At 35.0% G+C, this 20,300-nt stretch overlaps 4 protein-coding genes across 4 annotated transcripts; 2 read left to right on the top strand and 2 right to left on the bottom strand.

Moving 5' to 3' along the window:
- The first annotated feature begins 260 nt into the window (after nt 1–260).
- Nucleotides 261–16,468, top strand: LOC135168137 (procollagen-lysine,2-oxoglutarate 5-dioxygenase). Its single transcript, XM_064132057.1, has 9 exons — nt 261–520; nt 2,628–2,856; nt 2,935–3,275; nt 3,833–4,286; nt 4,352–4,579; nt 11,868–12,189; nt 14,503–14,607; nt 15,034–15,180; nt 15,549–16,468. The coding sequence occupies exons 1-9, from the start codon at nt 439–441 to the stop codon at nt 15,831–15,833; spliced, it is 2,193 nt and encodes a 730-aa protein (XP_063988127.1). The 5' UTR covers nt 261–438; the 3' UTR covers nt 15,834–16,468.
- On the bottom strand, nt 5,064–11,822 carry LOC135168142 (immunoglobulin domain-containing protein oig-4-like). Its single transcript, XM_064132065.1, is given in 5 exon segments — nt 5,064–5,340; nt 6,001–6,150; nt 6,931–7,106; nt 9,768–9,933; nt 10,682–11,822. Coding segments are annotated over 5 exon segments (837 nt in total). The 5' UTR covers nt 10,868–11,822; the 3' UTR covers nt 5,064–5,181.
- On the bottom strand, nt 16,467–18,429 carry LOC135168139 (eukaryotic translation initiation factor 3 subunit H). The gene is made up of 2 exons (XM_064132059.1): nt 17,983–18,429; nt 16,467–17,324 (listed from the first exon to the last, which is right to left on the bottom strand). The coding sequence occupies exons 1-2, from the start codon at nt 18,243–18,245 to the stop codon at nt 16,577–16,579; spliced, it is 1,011 nt and encodes a 336-aa protein (XP_063988129.1). The 5' UTR covers nt 18,246–18,429; the 3' UTR covers nt 16,467–16,576.
- A 150-nt stretch (nt 18,430–18,579) lies between these two features.
- Pa1 (PTIP associated 1) lies at nt 18,580–19,933 on the top strand. Its single transcript, XM_064132064.1, has 4 exons — nt 18,580–18,824; nt 18,910–19,010; nt 19,094–19,254; nt 19,503–19,933. Exons 2-4 carry the CDS (start codon nt 18,942–18,944, stop codon nt 19,735–19,737), a joined length of 465 nt encoding a protein of 154 aa, XP_063988134.1. The 5' UTR covers nt 18,580–18,824; nt 18,910–18,941; the 3' UTR covers nt 19,738–19,933.
- The last annotated feature ends 367 nt before the right edge of the window (nt 19,934–20,300 follow it).

Genomic DNA, 20,300 nt, shown 5'->3' with positions numbered 1-20,300 from the left:
TTCTCTCGACAGTTGAATCCCTTCACAGTGATGCTCTCGCCGTCTGAAAATTCTGTGTACAGTTGATCATTTGTACAGTTGAACAAGTACGAACGGAGCCCCCCCCGCTTGGCCGATATGCAGATACCCCAGTAGGACTCGTGGCGCCCCGTCTCCTCGGGGGTGAAATCGTGTCGGTAACGTGGAGAAACTGGCGTCAGTCAAACCCCCAGAACTGAGCCTCTACTTTGGTCTATCCTCTTTGGCTTACAAAATGTGGAAATCACTACGCGACGCCAGATCGCCCCACTGCCTCCGCCAGCAACAATTGTGTTTGACACTGCGCCGCACGCCGCTTGCCTACGTGATCTTTCGCTCAGTGTGTTTCACTCGTGTATCCTTCGTATTTGTTCCGAAGAAGTGTAGTTACAGTAAACTTTGCGCAAAAATTCAGACGAAATGAGGAGCTGTTGGCTTATTTACAGTTTCCTAATCATACTCTGTGGATTCATCCAGGTGACGAGACAGGATAGAAATGCCGGTAAGATTTTTGACAACAATCGAACATTACAACTTCATTGATATTTTTAGTTTTGCATTTCTTTATTAGTCATTAAAATGAGAATGATTTTCGTGGGAAGAACAAAATATTGACTATCTGTAAAAAACAATAACAGTAAGCAATTTTAAACGCCACAACTCGACATTTCCTAAAACCCTAAAAGGAAAAAACTTGCAATGATTGTCAGCTGAGGTGTCATTAATTTAGCACAAATGTCGTGATGTTATACAGTTCCGTGTTAATGTTAATGTTACAACAGTACAAGTTACAAATTCTTATATAATAAGTCCGATGAGATGACACGCATGTCACGAAAAGAATCTTAAATGTTAAATTTACATGCATCCAAAGAGTTATCAACAATTTTTATGCATTTTAAATGGAAATTTTCAAATATTATATCACTGCTGGGCAGGGAAAATCTTTGATTATTCATTAGATCACCTCGCTAGTGTCATTGTAGATTACATTTTAGGGGTAAATTATCATGGAATATTTTAAAGTTAAGGGAGATGGGGAAATTGTGGTAATTGTGGATGGCTTTTTCCTGTAGAGCGGGTAGCAGCTCCCTTAGATTGGGAGATGTTCCTCGATAAATCAGAGCGTTGAGATGTTTATTTCCTATTTTTCTTGATGTTTTTCTGTCACACTATTTATTTCCTGTTCAGGGGCTCAGTTTAAAAGGGTATTCGAGTATTTTCTTGCAGCGCAATGAATTGTTCTCATCTCTCAATATCGTTATTCAATAAAGTTTTATTCAACTTTTTAAGCCGAGAAATCATTCATAACAGGAAGTTCCACATCCATTAGCAAGAGAAATTTGCCGAACTGTATAAATTGTTTAACTATTTTTCATTCGTTCCTCTCATTTTTTCCCTTCGTCATAATTTTTTTAGAGAAAGGAGATTAAGAAAAAGTTGTGTTAAAGCGCGACACTTGAATTAGAAACGCGGAGGGACTGCTGTATTGCATCTCGTTGGTTCACCGAGCGGTTCCGGCACGTGCTGCGGTCATTTTTTCTGCTTTTTCAGGCGTTGCAGAGTTTTTGTACTCTCAGTACCGGTCGGGATAACAGTACCGATCGAACGCTTTCCCTCATTCGAGAAAATATTGAATCTATGTGATTTTTTAATACTTTGAACAAATATATCAATTTTAAAACTTTCTCAAATATGTCACCAAAGGGGAACACAATTCTTGATCTTTTTCCGTGATGAATAAAAATCCTTTGTTTAATTATTCAGAAGAAAAAATAAGCAGAGGATGAATGCTATTTGACAAAAATGATGGAACCATTATTTTATGCGTAATTAGTTACTTTTTCCTTGATTTCTAGCAATTTCATTAATACTATTCTTTGAGATGGACCCGTATCGATCCATTTTCAAAAATAAAAAATGATATATGAGACATGTGATTTAAGAAATGAAAAATAATATATTGTTCAATATTTCGAATAACAAATCCAATAATGATAAAGATGGGGTACAACAAAAATTGATCATCTAAATCTTTTACTCCTTTATGCCATCATTTACAAAAAAATATACTGAAATGACAATTGGCTAATTATGATGAGGATTGTCAATTTTCATTAAATTTCAACTTTCTTTCCTCTTGTCCTAAAATTGACAATAGAAAGCCAGCGACGAGGCAAACATTGAAGTGGTGAATTTTCATCATTCGTGACAATTTTATTTAAGAAAATCTGTCATGTACCTATGACATGTTTACGAAATTCCAAGGGGAACTGTTTTTTCTTTATTTTCTTTTTAATTCCAGTGATTCCGCTGGCCGCTATCCTCACGTGGAAATAAAACTGAATATGCTACAGAAATATATCATTCATACTGTAATATGACCATTTAAAATATATAAATCAAAATGATTCATTCTTACTGCTTTATCAACAAACTCTAATCTGAAGCAGCCATCAATAGACCGTTAGCTATTTTCCATGGAAATTCATGGAAAGAAATTTTAATTAGAAATCTTTATAGAAGATAGTTGAGAAGAATAACTGCTTTCCGGTTTTTTCCCAAGGAATATATTGCACAAAATAATCCCCCATCCACGTTGTTTTCAGATCCCCTCATATTTACCGTGGCATCAAATCACACAGATGGCCTCAAGAGGTACTTAAGATCAGCAAAAGTCCAAGGATTCAAGGAGAACATCAAAGTACTAGGTTTTGGCCAGCCTTGGAAAGGTGGTAACATGAAATCTCTTGGCGGTGGATACAAAATAAATCTTTTAAAGAAAGCTTTAAAAAAATTCAAAAGTGACACAGAAAGAATAGTTCTAGTTACCGATGGGTTAGTAAACATATGCATGAACGTGCGCATTTAAGAGTCAAATTAGGGCCTTCAAAGCTATTAAAATGAACATTTCAGTTACGATGTCATCTTCTTGACGTCCTTGGATGATATCATCAGGCGATTCAAATCTTTCAACGCACGAATAGTGTTCTCTGCGGAGGGTTTCTGTTGGCCAGATAAAACGCTGGCGTCTCAGTATCCGGCAATCACCAGAGGCGAACCTTATTTAAATTCTGGGGGATTCATCGGTTTTATTTCAGATGTCTACGCTATGTTGACGAGCTCCAAAGTTCGAGACAATGATGATGATCAGTTATTTTATACAAAAATTTACCTCGATCCAGCGTTTAGAGAAAAACATAAGATAAAGCTAGACCATGAGGCGGAGATCTTCCAAAACCTCAACGGTGCTGTCGGTAATTAGTTGATTTCTGTTAATTAGTTGATGAGCTTTTTTATGAAGATGAATTTAATGAAATATGAAGATGTCTAGATGGAATTTAATTTCACGATCCCTAGATAAGATATGCCAAACGATTTTGTCCAAAATTCACAATAATTTACGATATGTGGACTGACCTATTAGCTCTTTATAACAAACTTGTATGAGCATATGAGCAGAAGACTTTTCGCAATAGCAACTCATTAATTAATGTTTTGGTGCCTGTATGTGTTTGTTTATTCACCCTTTCGTGATAGAATCAGATGCGTAGTTTGAAAACAAAATTCATTTCTATATCATTTCATATTGAACGTGATTTTATGTTGACTTTGATTTATGTAAACACGTCGACGTCTTACTACGTGAATTTTCAATGTTGGCGACCAAGTGCAATATTGTCTTGTCACAGAATACAAATAATCCATTTCATGAATCCAACTTATGTAATGTAAACAAAAAAGCTGCAAAAATTTTGACGTACAGTTTGTCGTTGTCATTATGAACAAAGTCTTCTTCAATTAATTATTTCAGCTAAAGTGGAGTTGAGATTTAAAAAAAACGAAGCTTATCTCCAGAACACAGCCTACAATACCGTCCCCATGATAGTCCACGGAAATGGTCATAGTAAATTAGTCCTGAACGCCCTTGGAAATTACCTCGCCAGAGCGTGGAGTCCAAAGGAAGGTTGCTTGAACTGCTATGCTGGCATTACAAAGCTCCCCGAAGACCAAGCGCAGACATATCCACCTATTCTAATGGCATTATATATTGACCGACCGACGCCTTTTCTAGAGGAATTTTTCCAAAAAATTTATCATCAGGATTATCCCAAGTTCAAACTACATCTCTTTATTTATAACAGCATAGCCCGGCACGATTCTGTTATTACGAAATTCATAGGCAACAGTGGCAGTGAATACAAAAGCGTACAGATGATCGGCCATAATGATAGTATTGAACTTTCCGCTGCCAAAAGTTTGGCCATGTGAGTTTTTCTATGTAAATATTATTCTTATTTTTTCTGCTGAATGAAAAACAACTTTTTTGCAGGGATCAGTGTTTGAGAAAGGAGTGCTCTGGGTATTTTTCAGTAGATTCAGTGGCTCATTTGGATAACGCACAGACACTTAAGCTTCTTGTGGAACAGCAAAGGGGTATCGTTGGACCTCTTCTGGTGAGACGAGAACAGACTTGGAGTAATTTTTGGGGAGCTATTGCGGATAATGGTTATTATGCCAGAAGTGCTGATTATATGGATATTATTCGGAATAAAAGACGGTAAGTTGGATTATTCTTCCATTTTCATAGCAACTTTTTATAATTTATCTAGAATCAGAATATAACGCGAAAAAGCTGTGTTGCATTCAGCCGAGATTTTAACCCGGTTTTACTAAAACGGTAAAATGGTTTCTTCTGCGAGAAATTGTGTTCAGATGGTCATTTTGAAATATGACTCTTCACCTATTACCTATAGTATTACCTCTAGTCTTCCTCCGTACAACCTAGTTTCAGTTATCTAGAGATGGTGAACAAAACCCGCCACCAGTTATAATTTATTTCACATAGAAATCAATGTTTTTTACCGTTTCGTAAAAAATTCAGAATTGATAAAAAAAATACCCTATTTTAAAAAATCGCTAAATTTGTTACATTTCAGAGTAAGATAGGAATCAAAGTTACTAAAATCCATAAAATAGTATCTGCAGCAAATTCTTTTTTCACCTCTACGACCAATGGTCGGAGAAGAAATATATGTAGTCAATTCTCAGGTAATGCTTTTATTTAGGCACAATATTCTGCTATTCTATATAATTCGAAGTGAATCGAAACAAAATGTAGAAAAGTTGAGGCGTCATGGTCGATTGAAAGAAAAACGACTACTAATCGAAAGCAATAGAAAAATCGGTTTTGAAAGATCTTCTGTCAATGCTATACATGTTGTCAGCAGTACACTCGTAGACTCCAGCGTCCATTTGAGTTGCCGGATCAATCTCCAGTTTGGATTTGACAGTATCATTTCGCACTTGCCATTCGTGAACCTGATAAATATCAAAATTGTCGACACATACTTTTTATTACGTAGGCAAACCTACAAGTAAATTAAAATTTGATAATAGCATCTTTGGTTTCAAGATTGGAAAAGAATTTCCATTGTTTTGCTGTATAAGAAAGTAAGAATTATGGAAATACTTCGAAAAAGTTGCTTTTCATATATTGTGATAAAAAATCGGTCGATACTGGTGGGCAATAAGTTGTCATAAGTACTATTAGATTTGAGTATTTTATGAATTCAAAATCGTAAATTACTTTTATCTAATTGTACTTTATAATGATTTCAAGACTAATTCACACTTGGATTTGAAGCCTAAAACATTTTTTTGGAAAAAAACGGCCAATTGTCAATCATGAGTTGATTTCTAATCAATCCGGTGTTAATCTATGATGGATCGATGGTCTACAATAAATTATTTGTTGATGACAAATCGAGTCGTCGACGCTCAATAGCCGGTCACTAATCAATAGTTAATTAACTGATAGTCTTTTTTTGGTCGGTGTCTGATCGATTGTTGATTGGTTGATGGCCAACAAATAGAGTCCTCTATAGAATGATCCGTTAATCTCAAACGGATCACCTCATTGTTTGTGGGCTTTATTTATGGAAATCAACATGATCTTTATGTAGAAATGCTACCACTTACATGAAGGTACAAGTGGCTGTAAATCTCTGCTCCGTCCTTAAACCAGGTGATGTGCGGTCGTGGCGAGCCTCTGGCAACACAGAGAAAAGCTATTTTGTGTCCCAGGACATATTCGAGATCAAAATGTGAGGCCAGTAGAATTTTTGCGCCCTGAATCATAGGAAAATTCATTCGAGTAGAATGATATTCGAAGGAGAAATTACATCATATTCGCCAATTACACGAGATCAGGGCAAGATGGACCCGGGACCAAAATGTTCTAATGAACCGATTATTTGTCTTTATCTATGGTCTTTCTTCACTTTTATTTTTTTGAATCATTCCCAAATGAGAGGGAGAAGAGAATACTGATTGGGAACAATGAAGGAATATGGCTGACGACCCAAAATTGAATTGAATTTTTTATCACAAAATTTACAGTGTTTGTACTAGAAAAAACTTTTCAACTGTTTCAATTAGAGCGAAAAAAAAACTTGAAATTTCAAGATTCAAACGGTGCCAAAGCTACTGAACATATACTTAATGTATTAGTGCTTGCTTGATGAAAATCCCCAGCCTGTACACTTCACTCGTGGGCAATGTGCAAGATGATTCCCATTAACTGTTTTTATACGTCACTATGATTAACAGCATTGTGACTATGGATTGCATTTTCTTTGACCACTGTTGACATTATATTTAGTATGTCATTATTTCCCATATGATAAATTAGATATTGTGGAAACTATTGTTATTCCATGAGTTAAATTTTATATACAAGGCCTAACGGTTCCGTCTTTCAGATTTACTTCCTTCTTGTTATCCTCAAATCATCCACTATCACCAACAGTTTATCTTTCCCTCATTTAAATTGAATATGAAATTTTACAATTTTTGAGTGGTCCATTTTGCTCCCCTCTCACCTAAACCTTCCACTGTTTTCGAACGCACATTATTATTATTATAATACTGATCACTTTCTGGATCCCTGTATTTTCCGGTGATGGGTAATCCAATTTGCACTCTAGATTTGCTCCGACTCCTTGTTCGGCCTCTTCTCGCCGAAATTTCGAAAAAATTGATCATTAAAATTCCGAGAAACAACACCGTAAGGGCCCTCATTATTTCTGAATGAAGTGGGATTGAAACAAGATTTAAAAAACTGAAATAAATGATAAAAACATTAATAAGATAAGTTATCGTGTTCTGACTTGCATGAAAAAAATCAGATGCACTTACTACCAGACCGCGGTCAACTATGAACGTGAATAACGGCTGGGACATCTAGTCATTACTCCCCTAATTTGTCCTATCCTATCCATTACAGACTTATAGTTGGATGTGCTTCCACAGTGGACTCCTATCTCCGTGTGACTAAAATACGGAAGTACATTACATTATCTTAAAATATTCCATTGTCCCTCAGACGAGAAGAGTCTTTTATGATGTCCTGAACATTTTCAATGATTTATACAACATTATCGGTAATTCTTCAATGATTTTCCTATAGTAATTCACGTCCATCAGTGCAATCCAGTTTTCAATTGGAATTACTTCAAATATTGGGGAACAAGTTGTCTAAAGCAAAGTCGCTTTGAATGGTCCAAACCGACCGGAGCGTCAGCCGCAGAATTATCGAGTCAATAAAAGCTGATGTGAAACTCACATGAGGGGAGGAGTAATTTCAAGCACTTCAGTGCGTAGCGCGTATTTTTATGGAGACGAAACCTCTGGACGGTTTGGAAATAGCCAATTGGTAAATCACCCCATAATTCGGTTTGTGAAGCGGTGAAAATTGGCTGGTGTACATTACGTTCCTATGAAGGGGAAATTTATTTCTGCAATGTGACGTCAAACGATGCATGAAATATCATGTGAAGATTTGTTTTATTGAAAAAGAAAAATTAGTGATTTTGGAGGAACAATTATTTTAGAACTAATAACTCTGCATTCTTGATATTGATAGACTTGTCTTAAATTTAAGAAATATTGGAGTTATTTCCGGTATCAGTTCTGCCCTAGCTATGTACTAATGCACCACGCGGCATCGTCGGTTCTTGCATGCAAATTAGCCGGAATTCACCAGCCTTCCGCACAATATTATGCACAAATGTTGTTGTAAATATGAGAAACATGTAATTCGAATTGACATCAAATTAACATTTATCATGAAGATTATTATAATTTTTATCAATAGTTTCTCTGCATGATTTTTCTCCGTCAACAATTAATCGCCACAGCTTAAAAGACAGTTTTGAGTGGTTCTCAAGAAACACAAGTAGTTGCCCCGGAGAGATTATACCACTTCTATGTAAAATAAGAAGTTTGCCTTTGAATAATAGTGAAGGACATTTTTATGGGGATTATATTGGGAAGAGGCAGGTCACAGAAAAATCATGGATCCGTTGGAGATTATTTTAAAGTTTTAGGTCCCCCATCATCGGCAAGTGATAAGGTTTTGTAGAGTCATATAGGAGTTTAATATGGGCCAATAGTTGATCGATTTCATGTAGTAGCTTACGTAATCCTTGGTTGACCATTGATCGACTGCTGATTGATGATTAATAAATAAACGGTGGTCTTTCGGTAATCCATCGACGGCAAGTGGTCAATTGCTAGTGGATTTCTGGTCGCCAGTTTGGGCGATCGATGGTAGGACAATCGAACGGAAATTAAATAACACTAGATTGCGTGAAAAAGTTTAACCCTCTCTCGGGTGATTCATCAGGAAACAGAAATTTTCCGAAAGTCAAGAGCCTACAATTTGATATGAAATTCCACATTCACATCTAAAATTCATGTATCACCATTTTTGTTTCCATTATACTGACCAAAATTTTGTAATTTATAAAATTTTCCCTGTTCATTTTTGAATTCTCATAACTCCACACCTTTTCATTGTGTAAAAAAAACAGCCAACTACTTTAAAGACGACATTCTATTTTAATCATAATCTAACGACAAAATGCGAAATAACGAGAAAATAATTAATAGGAGATCATAACATAATCAGTTCTGAAACCTCGACGATCAACAGCGTATTGATTATCCGCCTGGCATTCGTAATATCCTGCATCCTTTTGAGTAGCAGGATCAATCTCCATTTTAGATTTCATCGTGTCGTTCCCAATTGGCCATTCGTGAACCTGTCCCCATTGTAACTCATACTACATTAATAATTATTGCATAAATTCTGTAGTGGAGTGGTAAAAGGAAGCGAGTCCACTCAACTTACCATAGTTCTCAAGAAAGATTTCGAAAATCGGAGGGTCATAATTTCTGTACGGAAATTTTTGCAAACTAATGTGCGAAAATTATTGACGATTCTTATCATTTTACGAATTGTCAAGTTTTTTTATTGTTTGGAGTTGTGTGTTTCGAAATGAAGCGTTGGATAAGATAATGGTTGTTTTTGTAGCATGTGACTGTCCTTTTTAAAAAGGTCGTAGAAGTATTATGCATCGTATTTTGGAAAATATTTATTAGCTCCTTTAGTAATAAAAATATGATTATCAACGTTTACCGGACACTTAGCAAATTAAATTAGGAGTCTCAATTAAAAAGTTGAAATAAACAGTTAATGCAGGCCGTCGGTCGCATTAATCAATAGTCTTTTACAAGATAGTGCTCAATTTCTTTTTTGTCAACATATTTTCCATAACTGCCGTGAACCCTAGTTTTTCACCAAAGTTTTATTCGGTTTCTTTAAACTTGGAGATATTTCGTGAAAACTCAGCTGAGGCTCAAGTTTTCTCACTTCCTTTGACCATTTTATTGCATAATTCGACATCGTGTGAAAAATACCTGAAAAAATTTGTGGTGGTAGAGTTCGATTCCATCCTTGAACCAAGTGACCTCCGGTCTTGGGAATCCTTGAGCCATGCAGAAAAAAGTGATTTTTCTTCCAAGCATGTAATCCAATTCAAAGTGCGAAGCTTTAACAATTCTGGCTCCCTTCAAAGATAAAATATGTTTTTTCAATCAGTTGAATAGAAAAATAATAATGCAATACAAATTCTATAAATAATGATAAAGCTCATGCATTGCATTGTCTGTTCGAATACTGCATTGATTAATTTTCTTAGTTATAAGTTCTAAAAATGCCATTTGTACAATATAACATTAGCAAAATTTTTATAAAGTGTAGAGTTAATTATGCATATATTTGGTTTGTTGGAGTAAGAAGACTAATAGTCGCATGCGCCTTTTTTCCGTGTAAAATGATAAAGATGGGCTTTTTTGCGATTTCTTTTCTTATATTATTATATATATATGCTATTTATTTTATTTTTTTTTAATACTTTAATACACGTTTTAAATATTTTCACTATTTAATAATGGAAAATATCTCTTCAAAAATGTAATTTCATGATGCTAGATATTAATGCAACCGCCTAATCCATGAGGGTTAGCTACATGAAAATAGAACTCCTATTTGTAAAAAGTGTTGAAAAGATAAAGTCTGGTATATGATCACATTTACAATTCAATTTTCTAAAATTTTTTCTCCAGCCAAATGGAGCAAAACCAAAAAAAAACTGAATAGAGAATTCAATTTTGTTAAATCTTTAGATACAAGGAAAACCATTCCTTTATGCATTACAATCTTGATTCCTTCCTGAAGGTAGCATTTATAATCGCGCAGAAGTAGTAATCGCGTACGAAGTTAAAATATTAACATACATATATCACCTAAACTTACATCTTTATTTTCATAATATCCCATACTCGCTGGATTCCGATTAGGTATAAAAATGGGCATCCTTCCAGTGTAAATTCTGCCTCTTCCACGAGCACCTCGACCTCTCCCACCGCCGCCTTTAGCACCCTCCAATGTGGGACACAATATCCCCATTACGATCAGTGAACCGAAAATGACGAACCTCATCTGTTTCACTCTTATGGACTTACAGGCGAAAAAATAATTAATCAATTGAATCAATCACTCGTAAAACTCTTCTCTCCATACATTTATCGTTGGAAACAGGAGTAATTTATTCACAATATTCGATGATTCGTCAAACGCAAGGACAGTCGTATTGGAATTCTGTGTTTTCTTCGTTATCTTCTCGATATTGTGGTCAAGCCTAAAATATGAATGGGCCACGCACGATGAACACGCAGTTCTACAGTGTCAGAGTTATGAATCTCAATTGAATAATTATGCATAAGCCATTGGTTGCTTGGGTGATGGACCAATCACGACATCCATACTCTTCACCATCTGATAGCATTGTTAAACATCTTTTCACCACTCTCATGGATTTGTTCTTTTCGAAGATTATGTTTTTAACACTTTTTATCAATATATTTAATTCTAATTTTTAGCGACAAGATTGTCGTTTATAATTAATACCCCCGTGAAAAGCGGGTGGATAAATTTTGGATAAAGCTGACTACTGTGCATGCGGCTAGATATAAATATCGTACTACGTACAGTACTAGGTACAGTTCAAATTTAATTAAAATACTTGCGCGGTTTTTGCAGAATTTTATTGATTTCAAAATATGTATCGAGCTATGGAATGCAATATTCAGTATACTGGTTGCATTATTAATTGCCGAAAAATCTCAAACCGAATCATTTTTATGCTGCGTTTCGCGCTCAGAATATAATTAATATCAAATATAGCATTACCGATTTACGGAGAAAAGAATAACTTTCTTATCGGAAAGGTTAAAGTTTTAGGAAATCTTCTAACTTTCTAGCAATTTATATTGTAATTTATAATATTTCTCATGATTTGTTTGATTAAATCTGTCGACAGGATTTTTACTGTAGTCATATAATATAATGAATGTTAATATCCAATATATTAGGAAAAGATTTTCACCACTATAATACTAATTGAATATATTTATTCATCTCAATAAAAAATGTTCATCAGGGGCTTGTGGAATGTTCCTTACATCACGAATTGCTATCTCATTAACGTGACACTGCTCAGCAATCCGGAGACTCGTCCGGTCTACACAATCGAAGAGATTGAACCGGATATGGCGTTCGCTATGACCAATCGTCATAGAGATATTTTCATGTACATCAACAATCGCTATGATTTTGGTCACTTAGTGGATCCAGACAATTATGACCTCAGCCGCAAGCATCCAGATTTATACGAGATTATTAGTAATAAATTTGACTGGCAGGACAGATACATCCATGAAAATTACAGCTACAACTTTAGTCCTCATCATAAACCCATTCAGGTATTGCAAATATAATATAAAATGATACATCCAAAATTTTTCTTTGTATAATGACGTTTGCAAAAAAATCAAGCTATAGGGCAAAAGGAGAAAGAACTTCATTTCGTTATACCTTATTATTAAATCAATTGAAAATTATGAGAATACTATAACTAATCGGACAGATTTGGAAGTCGGTGTTCAATTTAGTGATGAAGTAATACAAGAAGAAGTCAACTTGGCTTTTGGCTGAGGTTTTAGGGAATATGAATGAGATTGAAGGAAGTAGAAAAATTTTGGTGATCACCTTTTATTCTATAGTCGATAGAGATTGACAACTAAGGTTATGATGAAAATCAGGTAGCTCCCGTAAATTTTCAGATATTCTTCCTTTTATCACTTCATGACGAGATGGTTTCATCTAAACTCCTCTTCTGAATCGACTCTTACTTTTTGTGTTCTTCATTATTGTTTCTTATTATTGGACATACTGATACTTAACTGTAAATTCGTCAACGTATCAGTGAATACTGCAACACGTTGTATTTCATGCATTATAATGAAAAAATTGATGATGAAAATCAAATAATTTTCAAATTAAAATGTCGAGAAAACTATAATAGATTTAAAATAACACAATTTATGAGATTATTTGACAACTAAAGTTACTTCTGAGGGAAAAAATTATGTTTTCGCATGTCAAATGACAAAGCCCTGGATGCAGCGGTATGGGAAATTTTTAAAATGCGCTCGGGTACAGTAGAGTGAATTAGGAAACGTCATTGGTGAAACAACACGGACGACGTTTTTTCGCGGATACGATCAATCTAAGGTTAATTGCAGAATATCCGACGCCCGTGTCTCGATAGGATTTCCTGAAATATCTTTATCACCTTAGTTTTTATAGCCTAGCCATGGATAATTGGCCATAAAATTCATTCAAATTGTTCTCATATCTGTTTTTAATAACTAATGGAAAAATCTCATTTTTGAATGCTGTTTTGTAACTTGGGACATCATAATGTGATGATGAGTTGGTGATGATGAATTCTTAATCCATGCGTTCGGGCCGTTAACAAGTTTTTCCAATGACTTAACCGGCACCGGCGAACCTCCAAGGCTGTATTCTCCAACAGTTTGTTATTGGGTAACATATGTATATATAAGTTTCATCAAATTCGGAGAAAGAAATTTCCCCAGTGGTTTTGGTTAATAATGGCTCAGTGTAATGTAGCTCTGTAAAGCTAAAGTTTCAGAAGGGAAACTGAAAAATTCAAGTGACATACAATTGCACCTAATATGTACATATTTGGACAATTAAATTGAAATTTACAGGCGTCAATGGAGCCAACTTTAAACGCAGTAAGATTAACTTCAAGTTCAATATAAAGGTGTCAAGTCGATATATTTCAACTTGATACGATTCGAACTACGAGGCAGATAAGGTCAGTACGTCAACTTGAAATTAAACATGCCGAAGATGGAATTCATTTGAACTCCTCATGTTGGATTGAACGTAATTGTGCCAACGGTAAAATTTATTCAAAGTCTTTAGGTTGAATTAATTAGTTGAACAGTAAGACTAAGATTATTCAAGAGTTGTATATCAATTCAAGACTTGATTGTATCAAGAATAACTTTTATCGAACATCTTTATGTAAACGTGAATTAATGTTATTCAGCGATATATGCAGTTATGCAACTGATTGTAAATGAAGATCAGATATACGTAAAATTGAATTTTCCAAAGCTTAAATACGACACAAGTGAGTATAAATGAAGCCTGTAAGGACCTCGTCTCACCTTTACGCTTACAAAAATCATATTGGATACAATCGTATGTCACTGGGATTTTTCATTTATTCCCACTGGGGCACCAAATTTTCAGGAGCGTCTGCTACCTTCGATTTTGCATTTGACTAATCGTACGTCTTTATGTATTCATCATCTTATTACATTTTGTATGTTTCTCTTTCTCCAGTTCTACTTTTCATTAATATCTTACAATGCATTATTCTTCTGGTTTTGTCGATTTGTTAGTTTAGATTTGTATGAATCGACAGTGATCGCTCTATGCCCCTAACAAGCACACTACATGGAAAGAAACAAAACTCACCTTATGACGTCCCGATAAATGACAGAGCATTTGAAATAGTTATATAATTAAACATTGAGACCTTTTTCACAAGTTTTTCTCATAAAAAGTCAATTATGAAAGCTATATACTTGATAAGAAATAATTATGCAAACGCTCTATTGCTGGCAGAAATAATGCATTGTCGACTTTATGTGGATATATCCAAGAACTTGAAATATTTTTCAAATTATTTTCAGCCGTGTACTGATGTTTTTTGGTTCCCCATTGTCACTACTCGATTTTGCCGGGAGTTCATCCAAATAATGGAGAGCTATGGGCAGTGGTCAGACGGATCCAATCACGTAAGCAATGCATAATGGAAAACAGAGTGAACTTGCACGTACATATCTATAATCAAATGGAAAATTTCTTTTGGCTTTATGTATGATACATATATTTGCTCCGTACTGGTCTGTACTTTTCCTCATCTGGGTAGGGACATGGAAAAATACCGTTCACGGTTAGTGCCCTAGGTACTGTCAGTCGCGTAGCATGTCGGTACTTGATTTCAGCTCGAACGACAATGTCACATGACTTAAAAGCAATATGGTACTCGTCTTGAAATATACTACACCAAGGCTATTTTCACGATATGCAATTTTTAGGTGCCAGGAAAAAATAATAAAAAATCGAGAACATTGAATACTTTTTTATTTCTATGTATGGATAACGTGGAAATTCCTGAGGTATCTAAAATCTGCTTGTTAATTTAATGAAAGGATTTGCAGGATTTTCGATTGCAAGGCGGCTATGAGAATGTACCAACCCGGGACATCCACATGAACCAAGTGGATTACGAAAGTCAATGGTTGTATTTTCTCAAAGAGTACGTCAGGCCTTTGCAGGAGTTGGTCTTCACCGGTTACTTTCACGACGTAAGTCTTGCTTTCAAAACAAATTGATCTACTGTTTAAAAAAAAAATACATTGTGGAAAACGAATGCTTATATTGGAAAATTATATTTTTGTTTTTCCACTCCTCGTTCCGCTACATAGAATTTCAAGCAAATGAATAAGAAAAGACCGGTTTTTCTCGTAAGTTGAAAGCAAATATTTTCCAGTAATCAAGACGTTAGCAGATTTTTACGAAATGCCAACTGTTTTGATTGCTATCATAACACAAAATTTTAGATTTTAAGTCATCAAGTAGAAATTCTTAGATAAAAATCAAATATCATAAAGATCGATTTGATAATGTTTGGTAGATGATGAAGCCAGGTCTTACCATTGTTTTTTTTGTGCAGCCTCCAAGGTCACTGATGAATTTCGTCGTCCGATATAAACCGGAGGAGCAGCCAGCTCTCCGTCCTCACCATGATTCATCAACATATACGATAAATATCGCATTAAATGAAGCTGGAGTCGATTATGAGGGAGGCGGCTGTCGTTTTCTGAGATATAATTGTTCGGTCACTGATACTAAAGTTGGTTGGATGTTGATGCATCCCGGCCGATTAACACATTATCACGAGGGATTGCAAGTGACTAAAGGAACTCGATATATCATGATTTCATTTGTTGATCCTTAAATGTATTCTGCTAGATTGATAAAAAGTGCAAAAAATAATGGATTCTGTATCCAAAAATGATTCTTTTCGAGAACGTTTTTGAAGATTCATTCTTTCAGCATCGGTTTTCATTCACCTGCGATTCCACATGTGTACTAGTGTTTTGGATGTGGATACGTTCTATTGGCTTATTTAAGGAAACATTAAATTCGAAAAATGTTGATTTTTGGGAAAAGCAATGCATATCCATAGTAAATGAAAACATAATATTGTCCATGTAAAAAATTAAATCATGAAAAATAAGACTGAAAAAATCAAACGCAAACCGTCTACTTACACGGGCAGAATTCCTGTTTCAGTTGAAGATTCTCTATCCGACAATACATCTATTTACATATTTTACAGTATTTATATTGGAAACAATAAGTGTGTGAAAGAATAAATTTCTGTAACTTTCCAATTTTGACTATTATGTTCTATTTCTCCTATCTCTAATAGGAGTGGTACTTATGATTATTTCGGCTCTGGGCTCAAAGGAATAATACTTATCAATACTCTACCGGTATTTAAATTCAACTGGAAAAAATATTTCTCCATGGTCATATAAACCAATATAATTCAAGAAATCTCCTCCACCAATAAAGAATTCCAAAATATTTCTCACTTTTTTATTCAATATTATTTCGAATTACAAATTGGAGTAGTTCAATAGCTGGATGATTTTACACTCATGTTTAGGAATGACTGTTGATTCTTCATATCCATCAATTTGTAGACTTAGCTTCCTTAGCAGTCTGTAAACTCTGCGTAATGTATAATTTCGCAAGACTCTGAGCACAGAACTGTGAAATGTGCTGGCTGTAAGTACTGATCTGTCCTGCAACGATCATGGGGTTGAGGCGGGGTGGTACGGGAAGAGGCCTCAGCAGCTTGTTGATATCATCATCAGGCAGGGGAGGTTCATCCTTGGCAACTCTGGCAGCATTTTCTTGGGCTCTCTTCTGAAGCAGACGATTCTTGTCTTGTTGTTGACGAACAACAAGATGTTGATACCGGTTAAATTTAATAGCTTCCTGATTGAGTTCATCAACGCGATCCATCATGCACCTGAGCTGTCCTTCAAGGACTGATGCTGTTCCCAGATCAAGATACTTAGTCCCCTGTTCCTCTGGAATCATTTCCTCCAGCTCAGATATCATTATATTTGTCAAATTACTATTTCTGACGACAATTGGAATCTCGATGAAGAGATTTTCGTAGCCAATTTTGAGGGTGCGAAGGGCCTCGGGGGTAAATTCACCTTCTTTGTACATTTGAATAGCCTGCGGGGTCAGACGATAAGCTTTGATCGTCAGAAACCCTCTACCTGACTTGGCTGTATCATAAATGACAACCACAGATTCTTCGATTGATGTCTGATAGTGATATTGAGATTCCAGAAGACTGACGCTCAAGAAATTACCGACATCTGCACTCTGGTACCAGCCAACGTGAAAATGATCGACATTGACTCTAAAATAATTATTTAATTTTACTCAATTGGTTATAAGATCAAGTTATATTATGTTCTGAGTATTACATTATATTTTGGAAAATTTTAATCGATGAAAAAGTGAATATTTACTATAAAAAAACATATCTCAACAAATTAACTGTTTATAGAAGTTTTTTTTCTGTCATTGAAAATTGAATTAAATAGTAAATCGTTCTATAGAGCAGTAATTTCGTCAATAATGATTGTAAAAAATTAATTGTGATTTATCAGTCATTCATTAAAGAAAAATGAAAAAAAAAACAATGATAACCCATATGGTGCTTGATTTTTGTACTTATATCTAAATGTTATTTCGAATCGTACTCATTCACAGCCTAGAAAAAAATATTTAAAAATTGATAGAATTTCTCAGACCTTTTCAATTTCTCAATTTCAATAATTGTGGATTATTAGGGATTTAAAATTGAATAACTAATTAAAAGTCACTATATTAATCAATTGATTCCTCGTGAAGAAGTGGGTACATTAATCTAGCCATTTTTTACATTAATTATCAATTAATTTATAATAAAAAGATAGTCTTCGCGATTTCATCAGTTGAATAACATTTAAGCTGAGGACGATCTTTCACTAGCAAAAATTGGGGTAATCGGCCAGATGAATCAACTTAATTACCTTCTAAGACGCCGCATAACTGCCAGCTGGTACTCCTCCTCCTCCGTTAATTCGTCGTTTTTTGGAAATGGGAAGCAGTTAGTGACTTCCAGACGATTCTGAACAACCAGCCCGAGAAGAGCGCCTTGGGCTACTTCCATATTACTTGTCGATTCTTCGTGACAATGTTTGATGATCTTCATTGCTGCCAGACCATCGCACTGGACATAGTCTATTCTTGATTCCAGCTCGTTGATTCTTCTCATTGGATTCCTCGACGACATTGTGTTGGCCTTCAATCTCTTAAGTGTCTTTCTCGTCGATCGTTTTAGTATATTTGTAATAATAACGATGATTATTAATGAAAAACCCGAAACACACACGTGCAAATGCAAAAATATTTCACGAGTTGTCAAAGGAGGTTATGAGTCAGAGAATGACTTCGGTCATGGGTTATGGACGAAAAGGGATCGTATCACTCAGTGAGCAAATTCACCCAAAAGAAAAGGGGGGGGGCTTTCCCCTGGTGGCGAAGTTAGTCGTCACCTATATGGTAAAACAGATCCATTAATATTGAGAATTCATGAGAGTTTAGCCCTAAAGGACCTAAAGCTAGAGAGGATAAATCCCTAATCGTCTTTGACTCCAATCGAGGTTATCTTTTTGGTAACCTTCTAGACAAAGATTATTTAAAATAAAATAGAGGTGGGGGTAAAAATTGAGTATTTATATTATAGATAGAGACTTGCCTTATTGGTGTTATCAGCATGAATTGAACGCATGTAAATGTGTTCAAATGTTTTCTTAAAATCATTATTTAACATGACAGGTTCCTTGGAGACTTTACAATATTAAGAATATAGGTGAATATTTTATAACTTGTTTTTCGAATATCGTTTGACGTATGTCCAATAATCAATAACCTCAAATTGATATCTTTTATCGCAGTGAATTGTTGCCGAAAACTTTTGCTATACAAAATGGAAATGTGCGAAGATGAGTGGGCAGTTGAGTGCTCTGATGACGAAAAATATGGAGTTGAAACGAAGGTATAGTTATAAAGCCAGGATCAGAATGAGACCTCACAAGATGCAGTTTGGTATTAATGAAATCTATGGTTTGTTCCTTGTAGGAATGCTGGTCGCTGGAATCTGAAGATATTTTCGTCATGATCGAGAGCCTGGAATGTAATAATCAGTGTTTGGAGCTGGAGTGGAAGTGCCCTGGTAGACGTGGTCCGTCACCAGAACCCCTGAATAATCACCAACAAACACATCATCTGCCACAATTCAAGTAAACTTCATTATCAATTTTATTACTAAGTTTTATTACTCCCACATTCTGATCACAATGAAATTTTGTGCCCAGTAATCTCAAATATTTTTTTGCGGGAATTAATACTGATTACTGTAACTACTATTATTACTACTACTACTACTATATTATTATTATTATTATTATTATTATTATTATTATTATTATTATTATTATTATTGTTATTGTTATTGTCATTCTTGTTATTGTTATTATCATTATTCTAGTGATTTATCACAACCAGAGGAGAAAGACAACTTTGACTTCATGGACGAGATGTCATCCCCGCGGCTTCCTGTGCGACGTATTGGTGAAGCTACACCAAAGGGTAGCGCCAAAAAAAAGACGGCTAGTTTCAATGGTGTCTTGTCTACTATGTTGCGGCATCGCAGGCTAGAGCAACAAGAAATAAATTCGGGGGCTAAAAAATCGGAGGCTAACGCCTCTAACTTGAAGTTTTAACCCCTGTGATAGGAATTAATATAGTCAGGTGTGGCCTATACCTGCCAGTGGGAATTGAACTTTACACTTCTATCCATTTCAGACATATTTCGCTTACAATGGCGAGACATTTCGATCATGAAATTCATGTTCATTTTATAGTATTTGATACATCATCTTTACAGTTATTTTCTCAATGAATTTTTTACGTAAATAAGGTCATTATATTCAATAACATCCATTGAAATTCTATAACGTTTTGAAATTTTCAAGGTAACCCAAAAAGGTTTCGGAAAGTAATGAAAATTTGAATAGAGATTTGAACACCCTTTTACGGCATCCCTTTTCATATTCCCAATTATCTAGCTATCGCAGATAGAAATGACAGAATACTGGCACTTTTTCTTCAAATTTCAAGTCAAGTTTTCTTAGAATTTCTCAAGAAATGTATAGGGGTTAATGTACATGTGGAGGATTTTAAAAAACTATCTCAAGTGGGTATAAAATTAGGCGAATATGGCATAAGAAAAGAATCAGTGGTCATACCTTTTTTGGACGAGTGATCAGTATTGTATATATAAGTT

The sequence above is a fragment of the Diachasmimorpha longicaudata genome, chromosome 12 (genome assembly GCF_034640455.1).
Source record: "Diachasmimorpha longicaudata isolate KC_UGA_2023 chromosome 12, iyDiaLong2, whole genome shotgun sequence".
NCBI classification, from domain to species: Eukaryota; Metazoa; Arthropoda; class Insecta; order Hymenoptera; family Braconidae; genus Diachasmimorpha; species Diachasmimorpha longicaudata.
The sequence above is the reverse complement of the archived record's forward strand: the minus strand, read 5'-3'. Positions and strand labels throughout refer to the sequence as shown.